Source organism: Nannospalax galili, unplaced genomic scaffold (genome assembly GCF_000622305.1).
Source record: "Nannospalax galili isolate Female #2095 unplaced genomic scaffold, S.galili_v1.0 scaffold3296, whole genome shotgun sequence".
NCBI classification, from domain to species: Eukaryota; Metazoa; Chordata; class Mammalia; order Rodentia; family Spalacidae; genus Nannospalax; species Nannospalax galili.
In genome coordinates, this window is record NW_008337641.1 from 141,086 (window position 1) to 151,813 (window position 10,728).

The 10,728-nt window shown below is 39.9% G+C and overlaps 1 protein-coding gene across 2 annotated transcripts in view; it reads right to left on the bottom strand.

Annotated features, from left to right (window-relative positions):
* Acad11 (acyl-CoA dehydrogenase family member 11) overlaps positions 1-10,728 on the bottom strand; it is a 109,465-nt gene that overhangs the window by 92,771 nt on the left and 5,966 nt on the right. For both annotated transcript variants that reach the window (XM_008832670.3, XM_029563362.1), the window contains exon 3: positions 2,768-2,867. In XM_008832670.3, the coding sequence (XP_008830892.1) occupies positions 2,768-2,867 (100 nt within the window). The remainder of the gene's footprint in view (positions 1-2,767; positions 2,868-10,728) is intronic.

A 10,728-nucleotide genomic window follows, 5' to 3' on the forward strand; every position in this document is an offset into this window, starting at 1 on the left:
AATCCTAAGGTAGTTCCTGCCCTTGAAGGTGAGATGGATTTCTTGCAGACAGCAAAAGATGGATTTTGTTTCTTAATCCATTCGCTTAGCCTGTGTCTTTTGATTGGGGAGTTCAGTCCATTGATATTTAAGGTTATTATTGAAAAGTGTGTATTGGTTACTGTCATTTTGCTTGCTGTTTGTGTTCTCTGTGTAATTTTGTGTGTCCTAGATTATATCTTTGTGTATTTTCTTTCATTGCCCCTAAGGTATAGTTGTTTCTCTCTCTACTCTCTGATTGCTTCAAGTATTCTTTGAAGGGCTAGTTTTTTGGACATGTATTCTTTCTTTTCACATCATGGGAGATTTTTCTTTTCCCTTCAATTGTAATAGTAAGTTTTGCTTGGTAAAGTATTCTGAGTTTCTGAGTTGGCATCTATGGTCATTTATTTGTCATGTAGAACTGGAAATACCTTGGCCCAGGCTCTTCTGGCTTTCATAGTTTGCATTGATAAGTCAGCTGTAATTCTTTACAGCTTTCAGCTGTAATGGGCTTTCCTTTGTGTGTAACTTGTTTTTCTTTTGCTGATTTCAGTATTCTCTCTTTGTTCTGAACATTTAGTGTTTTTTACTATGATATGTCGTTGGGAGTTTCTTTTCTGATCCTATTTGGTGTTTTATGTGCTTCCTGTATTTGTATGGGGGTGCCTTTCCTTAATTTTAGGAAATTCTCTTCTACAATCCTGTTTAAGATCTGTTCAACACCATTAACCTGAAATTCTTCTCCTTCCTCTATTCCTAGGATCCATAGATTTGGTCTTTTCATGGTGTTCCACATCTCTTGCATATTCCATTCCTGTGTTTTTAAAAACTTTCCATAATCTTTGTTTGAGTGGTCCAATTCTTCAACTTTATTGTCCAGTATTGATATTGTTTTTTATTTCATTCATTCTACCGGTGAGGCTTTCCCCTATAGTTTCAAGTTGGCCTATTGAGTTTTGCACTTTCTTCTTCATTTCTGCCTGAGTTTTCTTCAATGTTTCAATCTCTTTTGTGAATTCATTCAGAACTTTATCCCTATCTTCTTTTAGTTCTTTGTTGATGTGCTCTTTAAATTCATTGACTTCCTTGATCATGTTTATTATTGTTCTTTTAAATTCAATGTCCTGGGTTATCTCTAGGAGGTTCTCCTTGTAGAACTCTTCTACAGGATTGGTGGGCTTTGGTGGGAACATAGTGTTTTGGCTTTCCATTTTATTATTCTTTCGTTTTGGTTTTGGCATGTGAATTTCTTTTTTTGTTTATGATTCTGGTATGAGAATTAAGTTGAAGTATGCTTCTGCTTGTATTATCCGGGTGTGTAGATCCTTTCTTTATTGGTTATGTAAAGGTAGTTGGTACAGGGTTCAGGTTCTCTCAGGTTTATTTTGGAGGGAACTGCTGACTTCAGATCAGTTTTTCAGGGGTACCCACAGAAGCCCACTTCACATTCCAGTCAGGTACACTCAGGCTTCCTTCACCAAGTGGAGGCAGGATCCAGGCTCTCTCAGGCAGTCCTATGTATTGACAACCCTATGCCAAAGGGAGGACAGAGGGGGCCAGAACTCTGCACTCTCTGGCAGTCTGCTGAGATCCCAGCCTTAGCCCACCAAAGCTAGATCTGCCCTGGGGCCTTGGGAGGGGCCTCAGAAATTCCCAGGTAAGGGGATGGTATGGTGCAATTAGGCAAAGTTCACCATCATGTGAGGCAGGATCTGGGGGCTGTCAGGCTGTCCCCTGGGTTCTCAGGCCCTCTGGTAGTTGGAGGCCAGAACCCGGCACTCTCTGGTGGTCTGCTGAGCTCTGGGCCTCTACCCATATGGAGGAGGTCTGAACCCACCCTCTCAGGCTGTCTGCTAGGATCTCTGTGACTTAACTTCTTAGCATCAAAGTTACTTCGTGTTTCCAGGAATATGACAAGCCCCAAAAAGTCAGAATCTGTGTTGTCCTATTACTGTGACATTAGACTCACCTCACAATGACCCTTCCCCAGTAAACTGGGACTGGAGAGCCCCTGCTTGATGAGATTACAGTAGCACCTAAATGTGCAGAATGTGTACAGTGTTCTCCAGTACTGTGATTTCAGCTCCCTCAGTTCTCTAAACTATCCAGAGATAATACCTGTTTTTTTGCAAACAAGAAAACTGTTTAAAAATTCATTGATAAATTACATTTGTATGTATTTCTGAGGTATAATGTAATATTTTGCATATATATGTGTATATATATATGGTAGTGAACAACTCAGGGTAAATTAGAAAAGCATTTTTTTAAGCAAGAATTTTTCCTAATTCTCCCTGGTGAGTCTAATGCTTAGAGTCCACTATAAAATGCTTTTTCAAGTCTTTCTTTTGATCACCAAAATGTTAGAGGATTTCCAAAGCAAATGAATTAAAATAACTCAGTAAGTAAATGTTATCATTATGTCTAATAATATTAGTTTGCAGCAAAAACAAAGCACCTAGAAATGAGTAGCGCTGAGCTATCCGCTGGCTGATGATACATCTGTCAAGTCCACAGGGAGGAATGCAATCCACCAGAAGCCTGGCCATTGCTCACGATCACAGCCTAATGTAGCCTTAGATCTCACCCCCAATCCTTTTCTAAAACAAGTGAACTTTTAATTAAAAATGAAGTGTGTTTCTATCATTTAGTAACTATAAGCTGACCTTTAACTGGTTTGGTTTTGTGTTTATCAAAGGTGTTTTCTTGTAGCCAAATAGCTTTTCATTACATTCATGTGCCATACCTTGTGTGCTTTAGGAAGAAGCGAGCCTGGTGGTTTCTTCCTGAGGACATATGCTTGAGATCCCTTCTGCAGGAAAAATGTTGGATTGGACTGTCCTGATCTAGATAAAAGTTTTTTGTGCAAAGATCAATTATAAAGATATATTTTCCTTCTTCCCCAAATTCCACTGCAATTGGTTCATGGCCATCTTATACAGTAACAGTCAGTGCAAGGAAGTTCTAGCAAACCAGGGGCAGTTCTTTAAGAGAGATGAGGGAGGTGAGATGGCTCAATAGGTAAACATGCTTGCCACCAAATCTGATGACCTGAATTCGATCCCCAGAACCTCCATTATGGAAGGAGAGAACCAACTCCACAAGTTGCCCTCTAACCTCCTCTCATGTGCTGTACTACACACATGGGCACCTGTTCTTGCCCTCCCCAATAAATAAATTAAAAAGAGTGACCAATGCTGGCCACTGGAAACCCAACACAACTGGGTGTGAACAGGAATAAGAGCATCTGGAAAAGTATCAATAGCATCTACTAAAATGAATACTTTTCAAATTCATTCTTATGAACCTCAAATTGGACCCCCACTTGGCAATCATATTCCTTAGCCTGTTGATTCTCCCAAGGCCCAAGATGACTCTTTCTCATATTTTGTCTCTCCTGAAACCACTAACAGCATCTCCAGCTTCTCATCTAATTACCTAGTCACTATTTCAGTGACAAAGCAAAAGTGATCAGATGTGAACTTTTCTAAGCACTACTATAGCTGCAACTGGATCCTCTGTATTCGTATGTTGAGTCCCTTCCAAAGATTACAGAAAATATTCACATCCCTGTCTGCAGACAAACCAATCTTTTGTGAACTGGATTCTAGACCAATCTTGAAGTCTCAAGGTCTTTGTTCTAGACTTTTGTTTTGCACAAATTATTGATCACTGCTATTTGCTTCTAATCATGTGGGTTTTTAAAACGCTTTTTCTTGCCCCACTTCCTACTGCACTTCCCTGTAGAAATGCTGTCTCCTGTAATTTTTCTCTTAAACCCACTGCATTGAGCTTTCATTTCCATCTTTCCACTAATGGCACTTCCTCAAGGTCACCAGCACCAACCATGATTCTCCCTTACTTCTCTGGCCACTCCTTCTTGGACTCTTTTGTAGCTTCCTCTTAATTCTCCAACTTCTTAATGTTGGGCTGTTATGGACCAAGTCTCTAATGGTTTACTTTATGCAGACTAGTTTTCTAGGTAAGCTTTTCAATCTTATGACTTTAAATAACTTTCTCCTATGTCAATTACTCTTAAACTTATGTCTATGCCAGGTCTCTGCCCTGACCTCCAGACACATACAGGCAACTGGTTTCTGTAACACATGTACTAAAACTGAAAGTTAAATTACAAACCTGAGCTCCCAATATACTCCTCTTCATCACTATAAAAAAATATCTGTCAGAAGCAACTTCAGGGAGAAAGAAGAACAAATATTTTTTGGCTCCTGGTTTTAGGGGATACAGTCTATCCCATGGGGAAAGCATGGTGGAGAGGCTGGGTGTGGAGGCAGGAGCCTGCAGCTGCTCCTTACATCTTGGCAGATCAGGAAGTAGAGAGCTCAGGCTAGAGCCAGAGTGTATATAACCTTGAAAGCCTGCCCTTGAAACCCACTTTTACTAGCCAGGAGGCCACATGTCTTAAAGGTTCTGTTGCCAGTGGTCTGAGTATTTCCAGGTTCTTGGTATCTTATTCAAAGAATTGAAAAAGCACACTCAAACGGCAAAGCGGCAATAACTTTTATTTAAAGAGACAGCACAGAATAGAATAAAAAGAAGCAGTGGGCTAATTGAGCTAGAGTGCCCCAAAGCAGTGGTTATTGCTTGGGGTTTTCTTTTATTGGGCTCCTAGAGGAGGAGGAGTTGGTTGCTAAGAGGCATGGTGTGGGTGGTTCTCTGTTTTGATTGATAGGCCTGGATTATGTAAGTCTTTATTGTGCGTGTACATTTCCACGTGAATCTGATTTTAATCATATGCATGTCCAATCATGCATAGGCATAAGATGGTAAATAGGATAATTTTCCTAAAAGTTCACTCAAAGGATGCAGTTTGCCTTACTGCCTGGAATGCATCCAGAACTGGTTCAAGCTGGATGGCCATCCACTCCCACCTAGTTTTGGGGAATGTTCTCTATGTTCTGGGACATTTGTGAATGGGCACAAACTACAAAAGGGGAGTTACCCAGAAGCTGCTAAGGGAAGGGCGACCTATTGCATTGTTTGAAGCAGGGTATACAGGCAGCTAAATGCAGGGGGGTGGGGGGAGTCCCAGGTTGCTTAGTGCATTTTTAGGAAAGAGGTGTGGGTACAGCTCAGTCAAGCAGAGTCCCAGGTTGTTAAGCTTTGTCTACACTTTCCTGTCTCTGTTCCACAAATTCTCAAAGCAGAGCCACTAGTTGGGAACCAAGTGTTCAAACACATGAGTCTCTGGGGAGCATTTCACATTCAAACAATAATGTCCTCTAATCTGGTTTTCTTACAGTCCTCTCTATTTTTAAGATCACAATAACCTCATACTTAGTTATCATGACAAAAAAAAGAACCATTCTTATTTCTTTGTCTCCTATCTCAAATCAAATCAACAATCCTTCAGAATCTACCCAGACTACAATCACTTCTCACCTATTCTACATTACCACACTGGCCCCTAATGTCTCTAACTGGATAGTGCAATATATTGGTGCTGTTTCCACCTTTGCCTTCTTCAGTCCACTCTCAACTTGGTAGGCACAGTTTCTGTTAAAAACAACAGGGCTGGAGAGATGACTCAGTGGTTAAGAGCTGTTCTTGCTGAGGAACCAGGTTTAGTTCCCAGCATCCTCACAGCAGATAACAACTGTTCATAACTCCAGTTCCGGGGACTCCACACTCTCTTTGATCTTTCTGGGCATTGCATGACATGGGTGCACTAACATACATGCAGGCAATATACTCATACACATTAAAAAAATATCGATGACAATGATGACAACTCATTTCCTCCTTTGCTCAAAAAGCTCTAACCTCTTCCACTTCAACTCAAAGTTCCTATGACAACTGCTAGGATCCTGTTGCCCTTGATTACGGTGCTTAGCCCAGAGGTTCTGTGTCCCTTAGCATACTACACATGCTCTGCCTCCCTGGCCTTTGCTTCAGTGGTCCACTAGGTTTATAACATGGACAGTCTCCTCCTCAACTCCTAGTCTTTGTTGAATGCCATATTCTCAATGCAGCCCTTCTGCTCTGCCCTCAAACATTTTCTGTCCCCCAACCCTGCACATAGGACATAGCAACTTGCAGTATAATATTTAGAAACTGGTTTTGCTTGTCTATTTTCTTTAAATAGACTAGAAATTGAAAATGGCAGGATTCACACCAGTGCCAGATACACACAGGCAGTAGGCTGTAAGTCATAAGCTTTGTTATATCAAGCTATATAATGTTTTCATTGTTTTATTATACTTTTTATTTCCAATATGACTTAATGTTTGTAAATTAAAAAACTGCGTAAGAAAAAAGAATTCTTACAGACTATGGAAGGCACGGGAATAACTATACCAAAAAATGCCAATATTCTATCTTAAAAAATTTACCAGATATTTGAAGGCATCTTTGTCCTGAATTTTATACTTGTTTTCTTGAACTTCATCTCCTTAAGGAACATTCTCTGTATTTGTCCACGCTTTTTAAAAATATATCTATTTTTTATTTTTTAGAAGAAGCATTTCATTACAGCTTTAACATACTCAATAACAATTTCCAGAGCAAAGATACATCTCTTTCAAAAAGTGTCTATAAAGTTTTTAGGTTCACAGTTGAATTAATACAGTTATACAATATTGAACTCAGTATAAGCCCTGTAAGACATAAAATTGAATGAGCTTTTAACCTTTAAAAAAGATCTCCATTTCATTTTAAAATATACTGTTTCTTATAGAAAGACTCATTGTTTTTGCTAATAACACTTAGATGTTAGCACATGTATCTCTAATCTGTATGTATCTTATTATTGCTAGTCCTGGTCAGTTGTACTCAGATCCTTGGCACCTGTGTATGGATATAAAGTCATCAGGTAGATTTCAGTGGTAATGTTTATCACCTCTACTATTTAACATGACATAAATTTTTATGCTTCCTCCTCAAATATAAATCATTTTTTAAATTTGTTGATTTCTTTTGTGTGTATATCACACAGAACATCCCAAACCATCTTATTCAACTATACACCCATTTCCCAGATGGCACCCTCCCATAGCCTCCCTCACCCCATTAGAGCCCTTATACTCTGATATCCCTGCTACTGTCTGCTGTGTTGTCACCACCCCCAGCCATTCCCCACTACTTGTCCATCTGGTGACCTTAGTCAGCCTATCTAGATGTCTTTGTTTTAGGAAGGTCAGCTGTTCCTCATCTAGCAGCAATCAGTTGTCAATATTCCTTTAGATAAGACTGGGGTCTGCTGTTCATTTTCCCAGTTTTATGCTGGGTTACTATCTGGGAGTCTCTTGGGCCACCCTGGCCAACACCTCAAAAGAAGGTATCTCCTATCTGGCATTGTTTCTTGTTATGTAGCCTTTAGCTAAACATATGTTGTCCATGCTTTTTATCCTGTGCGTATCTAGCTGTAGTTGAATCATTTTAACTGATTTATGGTAACTTATCTGTGAATATGTAATTTATTCTTTCACTGTACTACTAATAAATACTGCTGTTTCCTGAATTTTGGGTATTAAAAACAGCATGATGAATGTTTTGTGGATTATTTCCTGATATCCTAATATGAACATTTCTCAAAGAAATAGAATTTCTTGGGGCACAGGGCATATACAGGGCATACAACTTCATCTTTGCAAGGTAATATCATGTATTTCTCAATGGTGGCTATACTGACTCATACTTTGTTGGGGAACCCTGCTGTTAAGGTCAGCTCCTTTCTCAGCAGGGGCTTCCTGCCTGACTTACCTGGAAAATGCCGCCAAACATGGATACTTGGCCTCATTTGAAACATGACCTTTGGCATAGTTACCTGCAATAAAACTGCCCCCAGGTTTTTTCCATATGGTAATTAGGCATTGCCCTATAGCCAGATGATAGGATCCTGCTACCACATGTAAATAAAGCACACTATGAGCACCTATCAGCTGAAGCATTGGCTGCTGCCTCCACACTATATTTTCCCTGACACCCACTGAATAAACAGAGCTGTTTTACTGAGTCTGGAGCTGTTTGTATCACTGAACCTGCCTCCCCAGAAGGGCTTTCTTCGTCAGTGCTCACTGGCCGTCCTGACCCCATTCGTCACTTCTGCTCCCTTTGTCCTCGTGGACCAGTGGCCAATGACCCACGAGGGAAGGGAGAGACCCCACAGCTGGCACCCAAACATGAGGCTCCTGGAACATGCAGAGTTTATGAGTATCCCCTCTCTCCAAGAGGGTAACGGCAGCTTTGCCTTAAGCCATCCCACCCTTGAGGATTGGCAGTCTCACCTCTTTTTCCTCCTTTTATTTTCGGTCTGAGTCTTCGTGTGGGACCGCTAAAGACGAAGGAGCAATTGAGGTTTTCTGATCAGGGCACCCCCTGAAGTCAGCCAAAGGCTCTTAGCCCTCTTAACAGACCCCAACTGCCCGCATGGGTGTAGACAAGACCCCCTATCTATACATCTTTCTAATGCAAAAACCCGGTAATGCAACGACCAGTTAATTGCTCTTAGAGTGGTCGTGGGATCTCTTAAATTTGTGGGCAGGCTTGTGCTGTGGGCTCCGTGGAATTCCCTGAGGTTTGATCCTGGGCATGTTCCCCTAGGAATCAGCGTTTCACCCCCCCTTTCCTTTTCTATCTTGAACAACACCCCTAGAAAAACAAAATCCCGAAAGTTCTAAGGATTTTTATACAAGCTTTGAATTCAACTTCTAAAATAACAAACTTCCTTAATCTGTTTTGTTATCTTGCCCCCAGCACGCTCAAGCTAAACCAGTTAGGCGAGAATTTAAATTAACAAAAAGGCACTCCAGCTCCAAGTGCACCATAACGTAAACAAAAACAAAGGATTTAAAGCACCCGAGCACTTAAAGAATTTAAGGTGGCTTAAATGAAAAAATGAAAAAAAGATTTTAAAAAGCCATTTTTTTTTTCATAAACTTTTTCTTGGGGAAGGGGCTCATCAGAGGATGACCCCACATGGAGGGCTTTCTCCTATAGTCCTCTGGGCCCCCGCAGGCTTCCCCTTGAGGGACATGACTTCATGCCTCACCCACCTGGATGGCGGCTGGCTCGCACTGAGGGCGCGCATGTGTAGCACTGGTCATAGCCTTTTCAACCCCCCCTCCAGGGGTGCACACTGCCGCTGTGTCCGTCCACAGATGCAGGGCTCCTGCCTTTTCTCCTTTTAGCCTTTTCTCCCCCCAAGCTACTACCAGCACATAGTGAAGTTTTTTCTAATCCACACTGACAGCCCTCTTCAAAGAAATTCACCATGCGAGTTAACAGTTTTGCCTTAGTTTAAAAATAATATATGGATAAACAATTTTTAAAAATTTAAAAAACTTTTAGGTTAAAGAAGAACAAATGCCTTTTTGTACTAATTATACTGGTAAATTGTCACATGCTGTTTGAGCTCACTAAGACACTGACTCTGGAGATGGGATCGGCCCTCCCACTTCAGATGCAAGTCTAGGCTACAAAACAGCCTAAGAGTAAATACATTATACAAATAAAAACAGGTAAGGTGTAAACTATTACAACAGAGGGTATTACTCTCTATAGTAAAAGTATATAAGTATAAAAGTATAGTAAAAGTTAATGGGATTATTTGGTCACTAACACAGACTAATGTAAAATGCAGGTATGTATATGATCATATATGTAAAGTACTGCTGGCTTTTAAGAGTTTCTTTCATATACATCTGATCAAAAAATTCGTCAAAGTAATAGGTCTTGGTTTTAAAATGTTGGACCCCCAGACTGGGGTACCCAACGTTCACGGGAGGTCGCACCCCAATAACTCAGTTCTCAAATCAGGAGATGCAACAAGCATGAGGATTTATTGGCGTTTTGCAAAACGGACTCCCACCTCACTCGGAGGACAGAAGTCCAGAGCCCAGTTCACAGGTTTCTTTTAAAGACAAGCGGCTGCCAAGAAGAAAAGCGGCGGCTATGTGCCAAGCAGAGGTAGGGGGGAATTTCTGGGATGATTTCCAGCTTGGTCAAAGGAGCATGAAAAAGGTCAGCTCAGCTTGTTCTTAGCATTTAGAATTATTTTTCATTTTTACTTCCTTGTACAGTTTTTCTCAGGCCTGGGGGATTTTAGTTTAAATCCATCATTTTGGAGGGACTTGGGTCCATCATTTGGGGGGACTTGGGTCCATCAAAAACTGGTTTGTTGTGACATTGTGTCTAACCATAGTATTTATCAAATGAGACTATTATGAATGGATTTATGTTTAATACTAACAAAACAATAATTAATAATTTACTAGATATCAAATTGACTTGTAAGTTCTCTTATAAACTAAAATTGTTAAATTACAACATGGTTGATATTAAAAATATAAATTAACCTTTAAGAAATGATTGCTTCTGTTCTAGGGTACAATTTATCTTTATGTTTAGATATGTTTTATATAGAATAAACATTTTCCAAGTCTGTATAAAACATCTCTAAACCTTTAAAGAAGACTTGGTTGTTTAAAACCTGCTTCATGGCTTACAAGGACATCTCAAAGTTTCTAATATATTTAATATAAGTGTTCATCTCTATATTTGTGAGATAAAAATTGCTTGGTAAATTTATAGATTTATAATTTGTTATTAAAATTATTAAATTTTAATAACTTAAAAGTCTAAACAGGGTTATAGCACAGTTTTCCTAAATTGATTATGCTAGAGGTTGTAAACATCAATAATGTCTAATTATGTACCAATTGCTTTTTTCCACCTAAAGCAATGTTT